The following is a 25,865-nucleotide window of genomic DNA, read 5'->3' on the forward strand; positions in this document are numbered from 1 at the left end:
TATGAAAAGCAATGCAATAATTCTTACGGTCTCTCTTGATTATTTTTTAACAAAGAGAGAAAGTCAAGTTAAGAAAGATATTTAGACATATTAGTTGAGTCTACACACACACATATATATATATTATATTTTTTATCATTATTATAAACAAAAAAATATCTTAAATTTTGATCATTATTATAAGTAAAAGTAAATTAATTTCAACTTATTATTTTTAATACAACATTTATTTAATTCAAAATATTTAATATTTATAATTAAATATTTAATATTTAAAAAATACAATTTAATAAATTTAACTTGTATTTTACTAGAAATCTAAAAAACTATTTATAATTAATTACATTTCTTAATAACTTTGAAAGTAATTTATTAAATAATATATATAAATTCATATTACTATATACGAATTATTCGAGATAGAGGGGAGATAAATTAAAAAAGAAGATAAAATACAAAAAGTAAAAAAATAACCATGTGCAAATTGGAAAAACGCGCCCTTAATTTTTAATTTAAACAGAAGCACATCTCTACACGTACTTTCAATTTGATCATTATTAATTAACTTATTTATCATTAACCAGCATTTCTTGCTTGCTTTATATTCACTCTGTTTTTATTATTAAATAAAAATTAATCAACAAAAATAATGTATTTTGTTTAACCTATTTTTATTTATAAATAGAAACGGAAGAAATACTGGATAGCTCATTTTATATAGATCAATCCTGACCATCGTATTAAATGCATTTTCTAATAAATTTCAAATTTATTTTTAGTTTTTTATTTAAAAAAGCACAACTAAAATGAACATCCCAAAAATTATGATTAACCGTGCATCTTTCAGGTGTTGATATGCTGCTAGCTTATGCCTCTCTTGTACTAGCTGTACCTAATTTCCTTGACTCCCCCTTCGCCGGAACTATCCGAATTCTCTTTGCCACACGTACAAAATCTCTAATCAAATTTTAAATGCAAATACATAACCATCAGAATCATTATAAGAATTAAAAAAAAAAAATTTACAAAATTTGAATTAAGGATGAAAAATCAAAGACAAAAAACCAGAAACTCGTATCGAATTTCTGTAACAAATTACTAAAAAAAGTTGAAATTAGTGAGATGCATTTATAAAGAAAGAAAAGCTGAAGAAGAAATCCTTACTTCCAAGTAAGGTCACCAGCAAGTAGAAGATCATTCTCTATGTCTTCATAAGCAATAAGATGACCAGGAATGGCATTAGAGAGATCAAGATCATCGTGGTCGTCTTCGTCGCCGCCGTCCACAAACATCTGGCGGAGAGCCTTGGCGAGACTTGTGTAGCTTCCATGATTATGAAGGCTAATGCGTTGGCAAATCGCACGGCCCTCCAACACAACTGTGACAGCAGGAACAACTGCGGATAAAAGATCTTCATCTTCTACTCCAAGGAACCCTTCAATTTTGTTATACTTTCCCGTATTTGTTTTCTTGTTACTAGTATTTCCATAGACATTCAAAGATGCATCTATTATCTTTTCTCTTCTATTATCTTGTTGCCATCTTTGGGGGTCAAAACTGTTCATCGTAGAAGAAGAAGAAATTAATATATGTGTGAATTAAACTCATCAAAACTAAAAAGAGTTCATTTGTGGGGCACTATATATCTTTCATCATGCATGTATATGTATGTGAAGTTTTAAAGAGAAATGTTAACAAAGGGTGATTCAAATATATAAAGTTTTCTTTTAGTGTATTACAAGTTACGTATTTAAAATCTTAAGAGTTCAAATATTTTTCTTTTCAAAACAAAATTAATTTTTTAACAAGTGTTTTTAAAATATTTCTCAGTACATCCAACTTTAAATATCAAAGTGTTTACTTGTATTCTTTTGTCTCTATTTTTTTTTTTTTACAATATTAGGATATTATTAATATTTTTCCATTAATATAATCATATTTATTGTATTTTAACTTATTAAATTTTTTTATTAGCTATATTTAATTTTTTTTATCTTATAAGTTTTACGTTAATTAACTCACGCAACTGTGAATTTGTGAGGTTTGAACTCGAGACAAATTAAGACTTAAACACACTAACTACATTTAATTTAATAAAGATATTCAAATAAATAAAACTTATTTGTTATTAAATACAACAAAAACTGATAATTGTTTTTTGAAAAAATGACGATAATTCAAATCAAACAATTTAAAATGATACGGATATAATTAATTTGTTGAAAAATGAAACGTACATAGAGTCGTGTTGTGAGAAAGTGAGAGAGGTAGCACAAATGTCGGGAGTGGTCAGATAGGTGTCTAGAATCCATCCCACTCTCGTTCCTTAATTACTTTTTTTTCTTCTCAAGACCATTTAATATACTCTACTCCCCTAACTTAATTTCTTCTTGTCAAACTATCTCACTCGTTAAATAAATTACATTCATTCAAATCAATACGATATATTGACTAGAATACATAAAATGTAACTTCAATTCAGAATGTTAAAATAAAAAATGTTATAATTTGTGAATAAATTCACAATAGTTGTATAAAATAATAAAATATATATAAATGTAAAAAATTAAAATGATTAAAATACGCATATTTTAAGATATATAATATTGATGATCTAGTCACCGGCTGTAATAAAGTAGATCTATTAATTTGAACTAAACAAATAATGCAAAAAGACTAAAAACTAAACAATGTCTATCAAAACGTAAAACAAAACAACGTTGCATCATTGACAAAACACATAAAAACGTGAAGAAAAAAATTAGATATATGCAAAGACCATTTTTTTATATAAAAATAAAAGAAAAAACAATGCAATAAATGAATTCAGACTAAAAATTACTCTAAATCACGGATAAAAAAAACGAAGAAGAAATAGATATAAAAAGAAGAAGGCAGCTAAGTTTTACAAATTTAAAAGCATTATCTTATTAATAGAATACATATATGAAATAAAATATTATAACTCACTCTATCTTATTATTTATGTATCATATTATAATATTTCATACAAGTTAATTCAAGAGAAGTTGTAGATATACATAGTTAGATACCTGTTACAATTAGTTGGAGTGTGTTATGGATAATTACAATTAGTTGGAGTGTGTTGGAGTGTTATATATATATATATAATTTTATAAAAACTCATTTGTTACTACTTTCAATAATGTAACTGCCAAGTTGATTATCAAACATCAATATATTTCAAATCAATTAAACAAAATTTGTATGTATAAAACTTTGCAAATTTAAGTATTTCCTTATCAAAAGTTATTATTAAGTTTTATATCAAAACAAATTGATTGGACTTAACCAAACTAAACAAAATCAACTAAGTATTTTGTTACAACAATGGTTACGTTTTATTCATTCATTTTTAAATAGAGGACAATAAATACACGTATTCTTTTGAGTAATACAATCTTTAATTGGTTATCATAATATCATTCTTAGTGATCGACACAAAATTTATGCGCGCAAGATTGTTTGATTAATTCACACACTAATTAATGGAGCTTGTGGTTCAGGCATACATTTGGTGGATCATTCATTCATGCATTTAGGGTTAGTACAAAGTTACATGTTTAATGTTGTGTGTTGCCGATGGAGATTTTGATTCATGCTTACATTTAGATATCATCTTCCATGATAATTTGTGGTTGATGCAAAATTGTAGGTTTAACGTTAATTCTTCTATCACAAAATAAATGTCACATTTGTAAAACATTGTTTCAAAAAAACTGTTACTTTTAGTTTCTATGTAATTTTAATTTTGTTTTTCAAATTGTACCGTCTAATTAATATAATGTGTATCACTTGTAAGTTATTATTATCCATTTTGCATTTATGACGATATAAATATATAAATGATAGATAGAGGTGGGAATAGGCCAGGCCAGACCAGGCTTTGAAAGGCCTGAACCTGGCCTACGATGAATTTTTGAGGCCTACGGCCTATGATAGGTTTTTTTTTCGGCCTGAGCCTGGCCTACGGCCTATTATGGTCTGGCCTGTAAGCCTATTTAAAAGTCTTATTCACATTAAAAATAATTTTTTTAACAAAATAATTTTAAAAAAAAATGAAACAAACACCCTTTAAATCCTAAAAAATGATTTTTAGTTTAAAAGAATAAATTTTTTATTAAAACAAAAGCACCCATTATTATCTCTCAAACAAACTCCGATTATTACCTCTCAAACAAATCCTCTCATGCAACATCATATTTAGTAATAATATATATATATATAAAGGTAATAAATAAACAATTATCTATAGCTACATGATGCTCTACACATATCGATTTATATGATTCTCCATATACCAATACTAATGTGTATATGTATATATATATTAAATAAAAAAATAATTTTTCTAACAAAATAATTTTTTAAAAATATGAAACAAATACCTTTTAAACCCTAAAAAATAGTTTTTGGTTTAAAAGAATAAATTTTTTATTGAAACAAACGCACCTACTAGTATCTCTCAAACAACTCAGAATATTACCTCTAAACAAATCCTCTCAAACAACTCGGAATATTACCTCTCAAACAACTCAGAATATTACCTCTAAACAAATCATCTCAAACATCTTGGAATATTACCTCTAAAACAAACTCATATTCAGTAATAATAAACAATTAGGGTTTCTAAATTTATATACTAATAATATATATAAAGATAACAAATAAATAGTATTGATTTTTATAAAATATAAAGTAACAAATAAATAATATCGGTTTTTATAAAAAAAATATGTTGTTTTCGTACATGTTTGTTGGAGTGAGTACAATGGAAATTAGAAGAAGAAAAAATAGAGAATGAAATACATATAAAATATATATATACCGGCCTATCAGGCCTAATAGGCTTTTTTACAAGCATAAGCCTGACCTATTTATATAAATAGGCTTTAAAAACAGCTTGAACCTGACCTTTTTATTAAACAGGCCAGACCATAAGTAGGCCAGACCATAGGCCCCTGTCGGACGGTCTAGCCTATTCTCATCCCTAATGATAGATAAGGATAAATCATCTATTTCTTTTATTTATCAAGTTTTCTTAATATGTGTGAAATAGTTCTTATGTATGCAATATGATTCTACTTTATGACATTTAAAGTATTTTTAATTCTCTTTGTCATTCTACTATATGACAAATGAACACTTTTTTTTTTCTTTGCACTTTTACCCAATAAAATTTAAATATTTTTCATTCTTTTTGTGCGTTTGTCATATAGTGGTATTTGATGTTCTCTCACAATGACAATTCTATTGGATGAAACACTGGAAGAAGTTCGAGAGTTCCAAAAGTAATTCGTGAACTAAAATAATAACATCATATATATTTAGAGATGATAATTATTATTCACCCCTCAATCTCACCCTCAAATTTTTTATAACGCGGCCATTTGATTGTGTTAATATTATTTTTCGTCCACCGAGATTTAAACTCTAGGCATTTCATTTTTTCTCTTTCCATAAATTAGTTGAATAAATCAACCCCTTAAGTTTTAAATCATTTTTAATAAAATTTGAAAAAGATTATTTATTTTTAAAATGAAAAAAATGAAATTATATAAAAATCAAAATTGAAAAATGAATGAAAGGTAAAATCCAAACACGCAAATAGGGGTGATAATAGGCCAGGTCATACCAAATTTTCAAAGACCCGAGTCTGACTTACGATTAATTTTTTAGGCATAAGTTTGACCTACGACCTATCAAGAGGTTTTTTCCGACCTAGTCTGACCTTTTTAAAAGTCTAGTATGACCTGAAAGCCTATTTAAAAACTTTATTCATATTAAAATATTATATTTTACATTTTTTTAAATAGACTAAATTATGCCTTTATATAAAAGGAAAACTAATAAAATTATAATCAAATCTAATAAAATAATAACTAACAAGTCTGCAGTGCAGAAACCTTTTAAGAAAACAAAAAAACAAAAGGAATTCATAATTAGTTCATATACATTGAAGTTAACAATTTCAATTATAAGGAAGGGAAGTTTGAATTATAATTGCCCCTTTTAAAATATTCATGTTTAAAACTGAAAATTCAACTCAAGATTGATCTTGGTTATAACGAAGATTGATCTTGGTTAGTAAAAAATAGCAATATCAATGTTATCAATATAAACTCTGATTGTAATGCATAAAATAAATAGAGATAGAGAGATCACACAAGGATATATCCTGGTTCACCCAACTCGGGTTACGTCAAGTCCTCACAACCGTGAGATTTTCCACTAAGTATTTAAAACAAAGAACCTTCTTGGTTTTACAACACCTGGTTTAGATCAACCTTGATCTACTACAAAGTTAAAATATTTCCACCCAAAAAGGAGTTCAATCAAGTTACCTATCAACCTTGATAGGATTTCTTACAACCTACCCAAACTATATTAAACTCTTATAGTTTGAGTTTTACTATAATGATGAGATTGTTTTTGTTAGAATCTGATATGTCTCAACTCTTGTTTGAGATCTGATTCATTGATAGAGAAAAACACAAGAATGATTCTAGGAATCGAATGGGAAAAATCAGAACGGATTCAATGCATTTGAGTGAGAGAAACTCAAGTATGATTGAATGATTGATGTTTTTCTTGGCACTTTGAGTTGTTTTTGTTTTTCATCTTGAAGCTGCATTTATAGACTTCAAGAAGACCTGGGACAGCTCATATGGCCGTTGAAATAGGGCCAGCTGTCATAAAAAAGCTGTTGGATAAAGTCTGTCATAAAACAAGAGTAATCACAGCTGCATCCAAGATCGATCTTGAGAACCAGGATTGATCTTCGAATTTGTTTGTGATGAACTAACTTGTACTTTGTGATTGTGTCAGATGTCTGATTTGAGTGCATGCTTTTCAGTCACGTGTGCAGGTTTAGAAAGGTACAATCAGTAGTGTTCTTTACATCTTGTAGCTTTGTACTTGCACTTGCCTCATTTGAAGAATGATCTTGTATTATGCCTTTATTGAAGCATGTCTTTGATTCTTCAAATTCTGGAACAAATGTGACTCAGATTGATCCTTTGTTGATTCTATATGAGAATATAAGATGAATGATGTTTTCAGGATTGATCTTTTTACAAGGAAACTGATTATCCTTGTAGCATGCACCTAGTTGATTTGTTTTAGGAGATTGGTCCAACTGGTAAGAAAATAATTTATATTCCGCAAAAGCATATATTAAATTTACATTATCAGCGATGTTATGGGTAATAATTTGTAAATACCTTTATAAATCTCTTAATGTCAAGATATGTTTGAACTTAGTAGATTTCAAATTCAATTCATTTAAACTTTTTGTAATAAAAATATAAATAGTTTATTTAAATTAATGGTTGGTCCTGTTGTCGAGATCAAATTACAGTAATACAATTTTCATAGGGATGGCCATAAAAAATTAATTTGATACTTCAAGAAAAAGCAAGCATAACTAGGCACACGAGATGACACTAAAAAAAAGTTTAGAACAATCTTGAAAATTGCATTGTGCGTGAGCAATGTAGACGACCGCGCTGCTGTCGCCGAAAGGTTTGCAATATTTATAAACCCAAGTAAAGTATTGCGTTTAATTTGCTTCCTCTGTCAATAAAAGTTTTTGGATCATATTTGCAAAGGTATAATAGTTTTTCTTTTTCTTTTCCACTCCATCTTTTCGATCTATATTATTTTTTTCTTAACACAAAATCGGTTGAATTTCTTTTATAATTTTTTTATTTAAAATTTTTAATTATATTTTATATAAAATTTATTTATTAAAATATCTTACTTTTTTTTTTTTACTTTTAAAGTGACAAGGCAGAGATATAATCAATTGAAATATTTTTTTTCTTTAATAAAATGTCGCAAGAGATGGTTTTTTTTAATTATTTTCATTGTTTTTTCTTTTTTAAATTAATCATGAATCATTTATTATAAAAAATAAAATATAAAATAAAAGACAATAGATAATCGGATCTCTAAGATGCGACTTCCTTTTAGAGAAAAATAAATTCATTTGAATGATTGTATCTCCATCTTACGCCATTTTAAATGTTTTAATTCAATAAATTTCAATTTAATATATAATAATAATAAATTAAATAAAAATAGAATATAAAAGTAAAATACTTAGAAGTTCGATATATACACTATTGGTTATTTATTTTTTGTCAAAAAAAATACATCAGTGCTGTATTTTGTATATAAAAAAAAATTTCTTCGTGGTTGTTATACACAAATTAATAAATTATTTTAATTTATTTTATTCATTTGTTTTTTTAATTAATATTTATTTTGGTTATTTATCTTTATTTTAACTATTTTAGTCTTATATCTTTTATAAGTAGTGTATTTTAATCATTGTTATAATTACAAAAAAAAATTATAACAACATTCAATTATTGAAATACTTTCTAACAATTGTTAACATGTATTTACTATAACATTCTTTAAAAAAAATTATTTAACCAAATAATAGACTTGCATTTGAAAAAAATTTATTTTTGCATTATTCGAAATATATACAAACTCTTTGAAAGAAGTGACATATATCAAAATTTACTATATTTTCACATATTTATATTAAAATTGCATACTTAATTTTACAATTAATTCAAAATTTTATCTGATTTTATTAGTTTATAACAATAATTATACTATTATTTAAAATAGTCATAATAAAAATGATTAAAATACATTATTTTTAAAAAATAAAAAATTAAAATAAATATTAAATTAAAAAATAAATAATCAAAATTATATTTAAAATAAAAATAATAGAATTTGATATCCAATTGGATTACTATTTCAATTCAAAGTGGGCAGGACCTAGTTTCAAGATATTACAGTTGGATTATGTTGACCTTAATCATTGATAACAAAAAGATGTGCGATTTTTTTAAAATTAATAAGTACTTCCTCCTTCTTATATATACATAAAAAGTACTTTCTCCTTTATTTTTTATTAATGATCACATTTACAGTTTTTTTAATTTTAATTTTTGTTATGTTTAATATAATATTAATTATGAATTTGTATAAAAAAAAATATGTAAATAATTAAAGATATTATAGAAAAAGTTAAATAATAACATAAAAAATAATAAATTTTATTGATTGTTTTGATATGTATAAAAAGTAAAAAAGTAATAATATAAAAATAATACATGGAGTATATTTTAAATCGTCTAAAGCACTTAGCAAAAGAAACTTTAATCGCCAAAAACTTCATCACCTAATCCTTAGTATACTCCCTCTTAGATTCAATAATATGAAGACAAAAATTATTTAAATTTATTGGATTCAAATATAAACAAACATCAATTAATTTATCTATATTTAATGCTATTATTCTAAAAATATTAAATTAAATTCTCAATATTGTGAAAAGATGATCATTAAAACTAGAGATATATTAATAAATCTATATATTTTTTAAAATTAATTGCACTTAATAAATCATCTTTAATAAGAGTAAACTTATGTATTTTTATTTATAATTAAGTCTAGAGAAAGTGTACAACTAAAATATCAGAGACCACTTTATTAAACAACGACAATTATACGAAACATTGTGTTTAAATTGTTAATTAATTTGTTGGCTGCACGAGAATAAAACACGAAACACTAGGGTTTCACTTCCTAGCGTCGCCTGAGTATTTTCCCTCCCTTGTGGAGGTTTTTTTTCAACCTCTGTTTTTCATTCTTCATCCATCCATTCCACCTAGATATGGCTTGTTGTTCCTAACTTTTTATGCATATTATGTGTTTTTGTTTTACATAATTGATAATTGATGTATTGGTTGGCTTAACTTTTAGAGCTAGATCCTTGAGATAAATTAAGAATGCTTTTATCATGGTTAAACAATTTGATTTAATCGTTTTGATATTTCAAATGTAGTGTTTTTAACATAAAAAATAATAATAAAACTTGCTGGTTGCATATGTGAAACATAAATCCCTTGAAAAAGCAATCAAATTGAAGATAACACAGTTTAGATTAATACGTGACTAAATTAATCAAATAGGAGACTTATCATTTGATGTGTACTTATACTTGAACTATTTTCTCATTTCACAAATATTTTGTTAGTTACATAAACAAGGCTTCCAATTGAAGTAGCACAACTCCAAAAACACAAAAGCAGGTGACAATTGGCTTTTTCAACAACTCAAGCAACCTCTTGTGCTGCAACTTGGAATCATAAATTCCTCACTTTGGGATTCGACAATGTGTGGAGTTTGTGTCATCTGTCTCTCTAGAGACACTACATTATTTCGGTTGTGTAAAAGCCAAGTAAGTGTTCATACACTACCTCTCAAAAATGAAATTCGCTGGCTTATGTGAGAATCTTATTATGTGTAATAATAAATTATGAACGCGTTCAAATATCAATCCATTATTTGATTTGCTCTTTTTACTTTATTAACTATTTATAATCATACTGGAAAGTCAAGTCTTACTTAAAATAAAAATAAGACTTAAATATAATTTATAAAAAAAATATATTTTTTGTCTTATTTTATAAATATAAATTAGACTTAATATAATATTTGAGTTTATTCATAAGAGTCATTCACTGGTTCTCTGTATGTAAAAACTGAATTTACATTTAAAAAATTAAGATCTTAGATTTTATCAAAAATATACTATACATTATTGATTTAGATTCAAAGCCCAAACTTATGTTTGCAACCTTTAAGTAGAGATCCAACAATCTTTTTATTATGTTGTAAAAAAAACAAACTGTCTTTTCATTATAAAATTTCACGTTATTTTTAAGTCGGATGGGATCCAAACAAAATTAATGAATATTTCTGACTACCCTTAGATTAGTTCGCAACATATTTACTAGTAATAGATTTCTTTTAAAAAATCACTTTTATAAATAACACATTTAAGCTTGTTTGTTACAAAATAGAAAAAATATTTTAAATTTAATAAATTAAATTTTTTTAAGAAAAATAAAATTTATATTGTATTTATTTTCCCATTAATTTTTTTACAACTTACATCAACAACTATTTTCAAATAAATTTTGAGTATCTTTTAGATTTTTTTATGTATATTCTTAATTCTTTTAGAAGGGTAACAACAAGTCAAAAGCTTCTAAATAATTTTTGTTATAAAAAAATAGCAAGAAAAAACTAAACATTAGTAATTGCTGAAACATTGTTGATCTTAACTGAATTTTATTATTTTAGTTTTGAATTTTTTTTTACCAAAACAATGGTTACATAAACAACTAGAAAAAGTTGAATCGGTGAAGTAAAAATTTGATACTTCTCTCTACTTTAGTCACTAAATGTTAGAGAAAATAAAGTTGAACACTAATTTCATTCTTTTCATCATTAATTGATGTTGGTAATTTAATTTTTTCTAACAATGATAAATCATAAAGAATACTTTATAAATAATTTATGCATTAAAAAAAACGTCGTTTTTATAATAAAGTTAGCCAAATAGTATTTTCCAAAAAAAAAAAACATTACTAAAATTGAACACCAAGAAGGTGAAGGGGTGTGTGGGAGTAATTAGGGAAGTGTAGATAGGAAGCCCCAAGAAAATATCTTTAAAACATTCACGTCAAAAAACAAAACTGTTTCAACGAGTAGCGGGCTATTGGGCTACCCGAAAATAATAAAAGCCCATCACAATTTCATCGGCAACAAAACCCTAATTTTTCCACTTTCAATCCGAGACAGAGAGAAGAAATCCTTCACCATTTCAGCGTCTCCGTTCTACAATGGCCGTGAGTATCTTCTCGCATCCATCATCTTCTACGCATTCAATTACCTTATTATCGTTATTCCTTAATGCATTGCCCTAAAGCTACAGTTCATGGACGAATCTGAACTAATTTTCTGAAGCATTATTTTTATGGAAATTTCTGGAAAATTGATTTAATGTGCATTTTATTTTCTAATTCATGTTTTGCAGACTATACCTGTTAATCCCAAACCCTTTTTGAACAATTTGACTGGGAAGCCTGTTATTGTGAAACTAAAATGGGGAATGGAGTACAAAGGTAGGTCCTTCATTATATTGTAAATTTTATTTTGTTTGATAACAGTTTCATTTTTCTTTTCCGTGTTTATTTGATGGGGAATTATAAACTTTATGCTATTTTTTAGTAAGTTATTAATTTGTGTTTTTTTTGCAGGTTATCTTGTATCAGTTGATTCGTATATGAACTTGCAGGTACAATTCCAGATACTCTCACGGGTGTTCTTTATGATAATTTTTGTTTGGTACTTCTTTGCTTTGTTGTTAAAACTTTTTTTTAATATTTGGAACCTGTGTAGCTGGCCAACACTGAAGAGTACATTGAGGGATCATTTACTGGAAATTTAGGAGAGATTTTGATCAGGTAACTTGCATCTCCTAAACTATTTTATTGCTAGTGGTTTAGGTCTTTTTCCAGTACACGCGGATGAATTTTTAATTTAGATTTTTCTTTTTACTGTGTTTTTTAAGTAATGTAAAAATTGCGAACTAAGTTTTGTTTATCTAGCATTTGAAAAATAATCAGTATATGATATTTGAATTCTGCTGATTTTTTATTTGAATAAAGTGATCCAAACCTAAGTGGTTTATAATTATAATGCTCAATGTTTCTAATAGCATCAATAGTGGCACTATAGAGGCTAGAGCTATACCATAGTGGAATTTAACGAAGTCACCCTTGTTCTGTAGTACACAATTTAGTTCAAACTACAAAGTGTTGTTTAATGGTAAATATAGCGGTGTTGTAGCACTGAAGTGTTGCAGGATTCAAACAAAGCATTATTTTCTGCGATCTGACATTGACAACACTGATATTGCTAAAACCACTTTCTTCAATTCTTTTGCTTATTTTAGTGGTATGGTTAGCCTAGATGTCTTAGTTATGCGATAGGGTATTTTTATCAAACCCCAAATGAAAACAAACTGCAAGAGTTTGATGAAGTGATAAGTTATACTGTGGTTATGTTTATTATCTAAATTTCGAACCCAAATATTTTTAGCAATGGTGAAATTCACGTCATACTGTTATCCCAAATATACTTTTTTTACTAGAAGGGTGAGTGTGTGACAATTTGGTGGTGTTTATTTCTTAACATAGTCAAAATGTCTAGTGGTCGCATTCGAAATAATATATGCATTACTTTTTCTGGTCCTATTGTGCGCGTGTCTTTGTTCATTTGAACAAAACAGTATTTTTATTTATGTCTCTGACTTCTCGTAAGAGTGTCATTTCTCAATATGACAGTCGGGTCTAATCTCTTACTCTGTATTTGTAGATGCAACAATGTTCTCTACCTTCGTGGTGTACCAGAAGATGAAGAAATTGAAGATGCTGCAGAAGACTAGAATGAAAAAAATCAGCTAACTGTTATGGGCATAAATAGAACTCAATTTGTTTTTACTGTTATTGTATCTTCACCTAAAAGCAGGCGTTTATCTTTGTGTAGTTATGTGTAGAGATTTGAATCAATGATTCCCTTGATGTTGGCGTGATTCAACGGAAATCTGATGTTGTTTAGACTCTTTTTGAAGTAACATATAGTTTTATGTGGATTTTAAAGAATATACAAAAATGTCAGTTTTTTTTTTTTTACTTTCAAGAGGTTGCAAGTGAAGGATGCAACCATGTAAAAGATGATTTTTTTTAAATGATTTTTTTTCTTCCTATTTTATGACGTTGCATATAAAAGTTTTTCGTTTTTCAGGATAGCGTGATATGGAGATGCAATCTCTTACCACGCAATCTGCATTTTTGTATATTAATTTTGAAGTAAAGTATTTAAAAAAAATTATTTTTAAGAGAGTATGTGGAAGTGGAAAAAAGATCCGTTTTATGTTGTTACAAATAGCAAAAAGTAAAGACAGTAAATCTCACTAGTGCCTAAAATATGCCCATTAACTTTTAGTTCTTCTCCATGTTTTACAACTTTGTATGATTTTTTTGTCTTCATTTGTTATGTCATTAAGTTGGATAAAATTGAATTTGTGATTAATTAATATCAATTTCTTTATTTTTTATTCGAAAAGAGTTTCATGTTTACTTTTGCAAATAAGAAATAAAAGAAAAGGAGAAAAATATTGATAATAATTATATTTTATCTAATTTAATTGTGTCATATCATTATTAGCACACAAATTCAATACTGACTGAATTTTACGTCTGTTTACATTTTTTGTATATAAAATTTATTTTCTTATTAATTGAAATAACTTTTTTTAATCTTAATTTTTTTTTCATAATTTTTTCTCTTTAAGTTTCTATTAACAATATTTTTTACTTATTATTTCAAAAAAGAATTGTTTGTGGCAAATGGATCCCAATCCATATAATTTTCAATAATCTTGGTTGCTGCAAAATTATAACATCCTAATGTTAGTTTTATCATTTAAATTGTTAACATCCTAAAAGATGGAAATTTTAAATTTATTATTTATTTTATCGTTCTTAATTATTTATGTCATGTATTTAATATTTAATTTTTATTATTGTTATAAAAAATTAAGTTCAATATTATTTTCAATTAAAATTAAAATAATGTATAATAATATTAACTAAAATTTTAAAATTTAAATTAATATTTTAAGTTATAATAAAAATAAATATTAATAAATTTATTAAAGTTGTAAGATCAATATAGTTAAATGAATGAGTTTAATGTGGCAAAATAAATCCCACTTAAACAATTTATGTTGAATTCACCAAAGGTACTCCAAGAGTTTGAACAGCCCACTACCTTGCGATTAAGGGTGAGAACATCCAAAGTCAAAGGAGACTTCGCCGGACTTTGGAATGCAACAACCTTTCAAAACAAATAAATAAACAAAATAAACTCATAGTTAGAAAATTTAAAATAACAAATACTAATATTAATAAACAATAATAAAAAATAACAATATTAATAAATAATATATATTTGTAAAAAATAACAATGTTAATAAATAATATATCAAGTCTAATAAGTTTTTTTTGTAAGCTTGAGTCTGGTCTATTTAAATTAATAGATTTTAAAAAAAAATTGAACATAACTTTTTTATTAAAGAGATCAGCTCAGACTAAACTCATAAATAGATCATATCATAAACTCATGAGAGACGTTTTAGCCTTTTCCTACCCATACTTGCGATAAGTATAACTTAGACTTGATAATTGATTCTTTACCCAAAAATAAAACATAATAAACCCCCTTTGTATATATGCAATTTATTTAGGATTATGTTGTAAACATTTATGTCTCGTTCTTTAATGCTAGTTTTAGCAAAATTTAAGAAATTTGATTTTAGTCTCTAAAAGATAACATAAAAACTTTTTAGGTAAAATACAATAGATTTGATTTTAGTCCCTACATAATAAATAAAAATTTGTTTTACTCCCATATACGATTTTTATAACAAATTATAATTAATGTATTATAACTATTATCATTTTTATTTAGAAGATATAAAATAATATTATTTGTGAAAAAAATTACAAGTAACATAAATTTTCACGTTGTTCGTTGAAACATACAATTCATATATGAAACAAATATTTATCTCTAATTAATTAATTAAATTTAGTTTTTATGTTTTATAAATAAGTATAGAAATTATTATAATATATTAATTACAAATGTATTATAAAAATCATGCATGGACAAAAATTTGACAACAAAAAAGTAGTTATAATTAGTATTTTTAATATTGTCAACATAAAAATAAGAACAATTATAATACACTAACTATAAAAATTTTAAATTCTTTGTTTGAAAATGAGTCTCAAAAGAAACCAATGTAATTTATTATCATAGACATGATATATGTTGGTAATTAATAAATTAGTTAAAATTATTATTTTTACCTTCAAAATAATAATTATAATACATTAATTATAATTTATTTATAAAAATTATATACGAGATAAAACTAATTTTTTTTTATTATGTAAGGACTATAATTTATTTTGTATGGACTAAAGCTAAATTTATTAGATTTTATTAGAAATAAATTTTAAATTATTAATTATTTCAACCGTTAAGCTAACAAATTTAAATTAAATTTTTTTGTTTTGTATGGACTAAAATCAATTTTAATTTACATTTTACGGCGCGATTAAATGCATATTGAAGTTATATATTTATCTAATAAACATGAAAATTACATTTCATATTATTTTTACTATTCTATTTAGCTTTTTTAGTTTTAAACTTTTATCTTGTATGTAAATTAAATTATCACAAATCTAGAATTCAATCAAGTTAAAAGTTAAATTGGATTTTTATCCGAGTTAACGTGGTCCTATCACTTTTTTGTGAATCTTTAATAATAAGTTTAATACATTAGAAACTTAAATTAAATGATATGTTTGGCAAGGAGAAAAACTAGCTTATAGTAAGAGTTATTTGGTCACGGTTGTTTATAAGCTTTTAGCTTACAATGTTGTTTTTCAATAAGGTAATTCAAATAATTTATGAGTTTATAGTTTATTATTTTTAAAATATATTTATTATAATTTTAAAATAAATAAATAAAGTATAAGATTAATAATTAATTTATTCATCATAATTTTTAAAATTATTTATAAATAATATAATTATAAAGTATATAATATTTTATAGTAACTAATTTATTTATTTTTAATTTAAAATAAGTAAAATTGGAAAATAAATAAATAAATAATATATTAGATTCATAAAACATAAATTACTACATTTAAAATATTTTAATTATTAATTAATAAATTCTAATTTTATTTTTAATTTTATTTTTAATTTTATTTTTACATTATTTTTCATTTTAAACTAATTAAATTATTAATATTATCAAATATTTTAATTAATTTAGTAACTATACGCTATTAACTAATTATATCCCAATTGTTCGGTTGTTTTTTTTCCTTATTGAAACCATTGCTCGCTTATTTTTTTACGGTAAATAATTTATTCCATTTCTTCAATAATTAATGGTGCGATAAAATCAAGTTGGTAGCTCAAAACTTAGAAACAAAATTGTTCTATGGGCACCCTAACATCTAACAAGAGTGTGAACATTGTGTGAGTGGCTATTTCATATTATTTTTTCAAAAAAGTAAAAGTTATTTATGAATCTGTAGGGCGTTTTCAATTTAATTGTTGAGCCTACCTTTTAATAAATACAACTTTGTAAAGTTGATATAAAAAACATGACAACAACCTAAAATAGTAGCACCAAATTATACGAGTCATGCTAATTCAATTTTTAAATGACATCTATAATGAACTTTAAATTTAGCCCCTTCACCTATATTAATAGTGAATAAATATAATTTAATAAAATTATTATTCAATTTTTTATTTATTATCATTTTTTAATATTTTTTAAATAAATAAATGTGATTTTCATTATAAAATGAAGACATTGCATAAATAAAAAATTGAATGTAATATTCAATGATGAAATTAAGAGCGTATTTGACCTCATTGCTTTAAGGGAAAACAGGGTATTAAAGGAAGAAAATATGTAAAATCTAAATAAAATAACGTTTGCTTTTTTTTCTTCCCAATAAATGTTGGTATCACTCTAAAAGCAGTATGTGAAAATAAAACTGAAAGAAAAAAAAATTAATAATATTTTTCAATGCGAAAGTCATGCTTGATTTAAATTTTTTACTTTAGTTAAAATCTAATAAGTGTATTTGATTAAGAATTTAAAAATAACTTTTTGCATTACAAAAAATCCTTTTAAATCCTACTTGAGTAGACTACCTTAATCAATTTAGAACAAAAGAAAATCAATGCCTAAAAAATAATACACGTATGAAAGGTACTTAATAAAAACTCACAAAAAATCACACGTGAAAAAAATTGGACATCAGAATTTTTTAAAAAAGAAATCCAATTTCAAACTCAAAACTAACATAACAACTAAATAAATATTTTTTGTATAAAACATCTAACTAAATAATATTATTTAAAAAACATTTTTTCTGCGGCTGAGACTTGTTGGCATGTGTAGTTATGCACTCCACTATAAGTGGTGTAGCATATATCAATTTCAATAATGCTTGGCATTTTCATACTTCAAGAATCCTCCAGCAACTTCTGCGGCTTTCAATGTGAAAAACTCCGATGATTTAATATAGTGCAAAATAAAATATACATTGAATTTTAAGATGTTTCTTATTAGGCACTATTCTCTGACTTAAGGACTGAACAACTCAAACTAAAGTTTTAGACTTTTAAAGCTACAAAAAATTAATTCAATTATAAATATATAATATAATAAATTAATTATAAATGTTTATATAATTCAATTGTTTGAAATAAAGATTTAATAAATTCAGGTTCGAATTTAAATGAAACAAAATTTGATTATTTTTTATAAGTTTTTTTTTATTTCCTTTTGATTTAAAAAACATTCACAACACTTACTTTAAATGAAATAAAAAAGAAAATGTTAACACATGTCCAGAGTGATTATCTTGTAATTTATATTTTTAATTTTTTAAAAGTTTTAAATATTGTTTTTTTTTGTTTATAAATTACTTCTATTTTTAATATCATTAAAATTTATATTAGCGTGGAAAAAAAAAGTCATGTGAAATAAATGATGGCATTAGTTGTAATTGTAGGGGGTAGGTGGTGGTTGCTTTGAAGTCCCTGGTGACCAACAAACAACATAGACAAATCGTTAATTCAATTAAAGTAATCATTCATGTTACCGAATCCGAGCTTGCAGTCTGGAAGCGGTATCTATCACTGTCACAAACTGATATTTTTCTATCTATATGGTTGACTTGGTTCACTACACATTTCGTATCATTTATTCATGACCATTAAAGAAATTGATAAATTTGTTGAACCAAACCAAACCAAATATGGTTACTTAACAATGCTATTTTATATCGGCCATGGCGGCATCCCCTGACTCATTAATTATTGCCATCATTACACCTTACTAATTAGCCATTACTCTCTTCATTCTCGTTTAAGATTTCTTCATTTCTTTCCGAAGAAAGATTAAGCGCATTAAACTGATACCTTCAAGTATATATGAAAATTTGTTTGATGAAATTGTAACGTTTCAATTTTTTCTTAAATTAAAGGTATTTTTCAAAGATCTATAAAATGTTTTATTAACTAACAAATATTAATATTAATAAAATAAATATTTTTATCCGAATTCAACAATGAAAGTTCACAATTATACTATGTATGAGTTAGGTAATATTTGTCATTTTGTCTACAAATAAAAAAAATATATTTTTAATACAAATCATGAAATAATTGAGATATATTTAAAATCATGATATCTTTGACATACACTTTTTCGTAATTACAATCACATATCAAATCCTAACCCCATGGTTAAGTACTCAAACAACATACTTCAAATTTTAAATTTTGAGAGATGTAAACTTTCGTTTATATGAAAAAATAAATTCTCTATCCGATTTTGAAGCAATGCAACGGATTGCAAATGGTATGGTTCTAGTTAAATAAAGTAATATCAGTATTTATATCAAGAGGACTAAAGCATAAATTAATTTCCATTTTTATTATTCGAAATAAACAACCTATCGAATTAAACGCAAAGAACTTATCATTTAATTACTAATTCATATTTATAAGCTTAAAGAAACGGCAATAACTACTGAGAAATGGAAATTGCAGCAGATGCGGCAGTTCTCATTCATTGGAAAAGAATATTGCATGTTGGGATATCTTAATCTAAGATTAACAACAAATACATGCAGAAATTGTATATATTTTTCTCCAAACAATTTTTTATTTATTGGTTGATACAATACAAGGAATTATATGTGCCTCCGAACCCTCTTTGTAGGTTCATACAATACAAGAAAGCTAAAATACATAGTCTATGTATTAACTAAGTATAAGTTACACGAACAAAAAAGAATACATTTGAAAATATAGTAAAAAAGAATCATAGGAATTGGCATAATGTTACAAGCAGAAGGAACCCCTTATCCCTCTTATGAGGGCATCAGTGTATGGCGACAAATAAGGCCCTTCCAATAGCTTATCTTCTATATATCCACTACTACTCTTTACGGCCGCTTTATCATAACCCCACGACCCCGTTTGTTACACTCAGAGGTCATCATCACCATACATCACGCAAATATCTGCCATTCATTTGTAGGTTCTTAACCATGCTCTCAGCCTTAGAACTGTCCAGAGAACCCTAGAATTCACAAGCATAGAAAGTTACATTAGTTAACCATAAAATCGAAAAACATTTCAGAATCCACCATACCAGTAATCAATAGATCTTAAAAGAAAAGACAATTAATGGTATATTGAACATTTGAGGGTAAGCACAACATGAAAACAAATGCAGCACCAACACTTTAAATTGAAGGTGTGTTTGATATCAGACACATAACAGTGTCTGACACTAACATATGTATGGTTACATTCAATCACTTTCATTTTCTTAAACTATCACTAATGTCTATGTGTTAGCGTCTCGTGTCGGTGCTTCACAAGTAATGTTAGACTATGCATAGAAAGATGCTTATGCCCTCACATAAGACATAACACAAGTAATGACAACCACATATCACAATAAAAAACGGCTGTGGTCGGCTAATAATACATGACAGTAAATTGACAATCGCCTATCTTCAACATATAGTACTTCAAGATCTTTTATTATATACAAGAAATATACCTGCTCTTGTAAAATTGTGTGCAGAGTGCGGTGTACATCCCTAGCCATACCCTTGGCATCACCACACACATAAATGTAAGCTCCCTCTTGAGATATCATGTTCCAAATATCTGAAGCCTGTGCAAAGGGAAGTGTTAAATAAGAGAAGGGCTTAAATTGTTAATTGACAGTTAAAAGTATTAGAGAAAAAGTAGGCACCTTCTCCATCATCTTATGTTGGACATATTCTTTTGTAGGCCCCTCTCGTGAGAAGGCAACAATGAGCTCAGAAAGTGCGCCACCATTAACGAATTGGTTCAATTCGTCTTCATAGATATAGTCCTTTCATAAAAATAAAAATTAATAAACCAATATAAAATATATTACCCTTCTCTCTCTCTCACACACACACAACCTTGGCCACATAAAATCATAAATCTGCATGAAGGATAGATGACTTACTACTTGACGGTTCCTACATCCAAAGAATAAAACAGAAGGGCCCAGTTCAGCTCCTTCTTCTTTCAGAGCTAATCTTTCCTGAAGTGAAAATAGAAACATGTATAAATAATTGGCATATAGATAGTTAGATGGAAGACAGAATTGGGAAATTGAATATCAAGTCTGTTGATTCAAACCTGCAAGAAACCTCTGAAAGGTGCCAAGCCAGTGCCAGGACCTATCATAATTATAGGCACTTTATTATCAGCAGGGAGTCTGAAATTGGACTGCCTAACAAAGATAGGAGCCCAACTGCAATCCTGGCTTTTGTCCAATGGTGCAGAATTCTGAACATCAAAACAAAAGGTTAGTTATGATTTAAAATGGAGGAACAAACAGAAATCACTGGCTGATAATAATCGATAGATCTCTACTATTACAAAGTATTGCCATCAAAAGTGGTCAGATATCACTGGCTGATAATAATATCCAACCATTTCCACTAACAAATTCAAGTTCAGGTGTGCTTAAAGCTAATTGTTTTATACAATTACACCCAGTCAGTCTTAAATGATTTAAGTAAGATCACAATCTAGGAAACAGGTAAACATTAGTACCTTCATCCATGTTGAACACACTCCTCTATGAATCCTTCCAGTGGGCATTTTATCATGCACTAGGGCACATGTAACATGAATTCTGGATGGAGCCATTCTGCAAACAATTTTAGCAAACGACCAAACAGTAAGTACAACATAAAATATTTCTATGAAGACTCGAGAAGGCAAAAAAACCAAGCCATATTTCCTCTTTTAAAGCCGTTGAAAATATGCTCAGACTTGAAGAAAATTCAGGGTTAAATGTGTTGACCAAAAACATGTTGGTAATTGGCATGGATTTGGTGTGCACACCTCAGATATTGCAAATTTTATGATAGATGTGCACAAATTATACTTCTCTCTAATTCTACAAGCACACAATCCCGAATTACCAACAATTATGCAAGAGTAGCAAACAGAACTAACTTTGGAGATGATGAGATTGAATAGTATCTTGGCTGCAGGCGAGGAGCAACGGCTGCAAAAAATATACCAATTGGAGGTTTGGCTGATGGAAATTCAGCCATGACCTCAAGGAGACTTCTTTGAGAGGCAATGACCCACTCTGCATATTCATCCTGTAAAGGCAGACCAAAACAACATACAAATGAGAAAAATAAGCACAAAAAGTTAATTTAACCCTTTCATGGTATATAAAATAAGAAATATTACAACCTTTCCAGTAGGTGAGGCAAGATGTCGTAGTCTTTCCGCTTCAGATGGATCAGATGCATGAGCAGCTAAGGCAAGCAAGGCAGACTAGAAAATGCGTTCAAAGAATTAGTATTGCTAACATAAAATGACATTAACAAGATAAAGGGATAAGGGTGCAGCAAAATTCAAAAGAAGCACCTTTTTTGGTGAACTCAAAACATCTGCATATCTAGTAAGTGCTGTCCTTAAAGTGCATGGTGGGAAAGGAGGTGGTAAGGAGCCTCCACTAAGTGGTTTCCCATCTTCGTCGTCGGTATGGATGGAGAAATAGGTGTCAGGTGACAAACCTAGTAGCTTTTCTGCCTCTTCCACAGTTTCGGATAAATTCTCACAGTAAACACCAACATGGTCCCCTGTTTCATATCTGTGAAATAATACAATGGGCGTAAGAGTTGGTAAAATGCCAGAACACTATACAGACAATTGTGTTCTACATTTATATTCCCACATGCAGATACTTACACAACTCCAGTGCCTGAAATGTCAAATTCTAAATGAGTGCAAGAACGATCTGATGCAGGAGTGTGAAGCTCCCTTCGCACAGCCACATTACCCCTGCATGAGTAGTAAGTATACATATCAGATTACAGTTTGGTATAACTAGTTGCCAAATAATATAATATACTGCTGTACTGCACCTGACTGGATGCTGAGCGTCCACAACAGCATGACCATTTACATTATGCCACTTCTTTTCGTCAACAGTTGCATCTAGTGGATCACGAATAACAACCCGGTACTCCAAAACAGAAGCAGTATAAGGTGTGGCCACAGTTGTATCATCCCCATCTCTTAGCAATTGATCCAAGGCTGGCCACAGTTCTTCTTTCCTGAAATATAAGTCACAGTGAAGGAGAAAGAGCTTGAACATCAGTATTAAAACCAAGTGCTGATCATATTCAAATCAACTTAAATGATTTCATACCATGCAGTAAAGTCATCTTCTATGCATTGATCATCATCTCCTAGACCCACTGGGACAAGACGCTTACCACCTGCAGTAACCGACGATAGGCCAAATTAGATTGATGATATGAATATATCAACACAGGTAAGATTTTTAAAAAAAAAAAACAGTTACTCTAAGGCTTTGTAATGCACAAACTTTTTTGCCGCCGGGATTTATGTGAACCATATTAAATAACAACCAGCAGAAATTAAATTCATATAAGGGGGAAATTGCTACTTATATATTCCCCTTCGTTCAGGATGTTTTCTAGTTATACTAGAATCTGTAGAATCTCGAGAGGGTTACTAGCAAGTAAAAACGAACACATTTCAATCTTTTCTGCAAATCCGATATACGTTTTGAGATTCGAAACTTCTTGTGAGAGAGTGTCATGAGAGTAACAAAAAACAAACAAACGGAAGGAATGCAGGTCAAAGATGCAAGTCGGTAAAAATTCACAGTTGATACTTTTGTATTCTTAGAACAGCTAATTAGAGCAAGCCAAAAATCAAATTATGTTCCTAAATATTAAATTAAAGTCTACCAATTGGCATCAAATTCATAAAAGGACCAAATGTGATCAAGATGAATATACCTTTCTCAGCAAGCATATCATCTACCACCTTTGCCACCTGTGTGGAATGACATAGACATGAGATAAAGCACAGCAACTAGCAACACAAATAATAGAGTCAAAGCTTAGAAAACCACAATAATGTACAAGGAATTGAAAGCAAACCTTGTTAAAATGCTCATACTGTCTGTTCCCAAGTCCAAACACACCATATTGAAGATTCTTAAACGATTCTTCACCTCCCTCATTTCCCTGAAATCACAATTATGCGATAAAGATACAAAGCAATATTAATAATTTCACTTTCAATATCAAATCAACAAAAGTCTTCTGTGTCAAACTTACCTCCGTAAACCATTTATAAAACCTTGCCGCATTATCAGTTGGCTCCCCATCGCCATATCTACACACACCCCACAATTGATTACAATTATCAACAAAAAACATCACAAACACAAAAGATGAATATAACTATTTTAAAAAGAGGTACAAATAAACACTTACGTAGCTAAAAAGAAAATAATCACCGTCTCCTTTTTGAATTTCTCTTCGTACTCATCGTCATCAGCCGCATAATCATCCTGTATTCCAAATCCCAACGCATAGATAGAATCGACGTAAAAAAATAGAGCAAAAGTGATTCTGAAAACTTAAATTTAATTTTATAGTCAAATTTATTGTTCAACTTATACTAAATATTTTACCTTAAACTCACATTTAACTAAAAAAAATATATAAAATTAATTTTTAACACTATAGAATCAAAAGGTTCAATCAGAATCATTGAGAAAGCAAGTTACAGTAACAGTACCATATCAACTACTCTAAACTTAGCCTTGTCGTAACGCGCTTTTGCCTCTTCCGCTATCGCCTGTTGAGTTAAGAACGCGAAAATAAATTAAATTAAAATGGTCAAATAAAAACACAGATAATTAATTATGATAATTTTTGTTGTAGGATTAATTAGTGTAGTTAATTAATGACCTTAGCGAAACCTTCAGCGGTACCGGTTTGAGTACCAAATAAGACGGTAACCTTTTTAGTACCGTCGTCAACATCAAGTTCGGGAAGTTTATCGATGATTCGTTTAGGAACTTCAATTGGCTTTGATTTTTGAGCGTTGGATCTGCGCCATATTAAAACGACGACGCAACCGATGAGAACGGCAACGGAAGTTGTCAAAAGCATAACGAATTCGCGGTTTTCGAGCATTAGGGAAGCAGAGACCTGAGATGAGACGTTGGATGGGTCTAACTTGCCTTTGATAATGGCAGACATCAGATCCAACGGTGAGAATTTCATGGAACTTGAATCTTGCATTGTTGAGTCGGTGATCGAAGAAAAAAATGAATGAATTGAATTGAAGAAAGAGTTTTTCTCTCTCGTCTCTGGAGTTGCAACTTGCAAGGCTGGTAGGTGTGAAGTAGATGGGAGCAGAGAGAGAGAGAGAGAGAGAGAGAGAGAGAGTTAGTTGTGTTATGTGATTGTGAAGAAGGAACGTGAGAGAGGGTTATATTAGTTGCGAGGGAAATGAAACAATAATGCTAAAACAATGCAATTATATTGCTTCCTTCCTTTACTTAACCAAAATACTAACGCCTACCAACCCAGACCGGTCAAATTCACCAACTACTACATCACTACTCCCCTTAACCATGGTTAACACGCTTACCTTTTCTTGTTTTTTTATTTATTACATTCATTTTTTTTAAATAAACAATTAATTAAGGTGTGACAATGGTGCATCATCCACAGAATTTACATTTCTCTTTTAATGGTAACAGCGAAAATAGAACATGCAATCTCTTACAAATTTAATATCCGTTGTTTTATTAATAACAAAATAATTAAATAATTAAAACAACAATTAAAGTTATCATATTAACTCATTTTTAATAACTTTTCATATAAAAAAGGTAATTTATCACATGAGTGTATTTTATTTTGTTTTGACAT

The 25,865-nt window shown here is 27.7% G+C and overlaps 3 protein-coding genes across 3 annotated transcripts; 1 reads left to right on the top strand and 2 right to left on the bottom strand.

Annotated features, from left to right (window-relative positions):
• Nucleotides 1-652: 652 nt before the first annotated feature.
• LOC101496140 (auxin-responsive protein IAA33) lies at nt 653-1,712 on the bottom strand. The gene is made up of 2 exons (XM_004507798.4): nt 1,165-1,712; nt 653-957 (listed from the first exon to the last, which is right to left on the bottom strand). Exons 1-2 carry the CDS (start codon nt 1,563-1,565, stop codon nt 867-869), a joined length of 492 nt encoding a protein of 163 aa, XP_004507855.1. The 5' UTR covers nt 1,566-1,712; the 3' UTR covers nt 653-866.
• Nucleotides 1,713-11,606: 9,894 nt separating this feature from the next.
• LOC101496464 (probable small nuclear ribonucleoprotein F) lies at nt 11,607-13,555 on the top strand. Its single transcript, XM_004507799.4, has 5 exons — nt 11,607-11,747; nt 11,936-12,023; nt 12,159-12,196; nt 12,301-12,365; nt 13,279-13,555. Exons 1-5 carry the CDS (start codon nt 11,742-11,744, stop codon nt 13,346-13,348), a joined length of 267 nt encoding a protein of 88 aa, XP_004507856.1. The 5' UTR covers nt 11,607-11,741; the 3' UTR covers nt 13,349-13,555.
• A 6,152-nt stretch (nt 13,556-19,707) lies between these two features.
• Nucleotides 19,708-25,448, bottom strand: LOC101496797 (NADPH--cytochrome P450 reductase). Its single transcript, XM_004507801.4, has 18 exons — nt 24,894-25,448; nt 24,721-24,780; nt 24,414-24,490; nt 24,255-24,312; nt 24,075-24,161; nt 23,931-23,967; nt 23,312-23,381; nt 23,025-23,216; nt 22,849-22,941; nt 22,525-22,750; nt 22,348-22,431; nt 22,099-22,250; nt 21,691-21,787; nt 21,271-21,420; nt 21,095-21,172; nt 20,852-20,974; nt 20,654-20,770; nt 19,708-20,164 (listed from the first exon to the last, which is right to left on the bottom strand). Exons 1-18 carry the CDS (start codon nt 25,227-25,229, stop codon nt 20,084-20,086), a joined length of 2,118 nt encoding a protein of 705 aa, XP_004507858.1. The 5' UTR covers nt 25,230-25,448; the 3' UTR covers nt 19,708-20,083.
• Nucleotides 25,449-25,865: the final 417 nt, after the last annotated feature.

Source organism: Cicer arietinum, chromosome 7 (assembly GCF_000331145.2).
Source record: "Cicer arietinum cultivar CDC Frontier isolate Library 1 chromosome 7, Cicar.CDCFrontier_v2.0, whole genome shotgun sequence".
NCBI lineage: Eukaryota > Viridiplantae > Streptophyta > Magnoliopsida > Fabales > Fabaceae > Cicer > Cicer arietinum.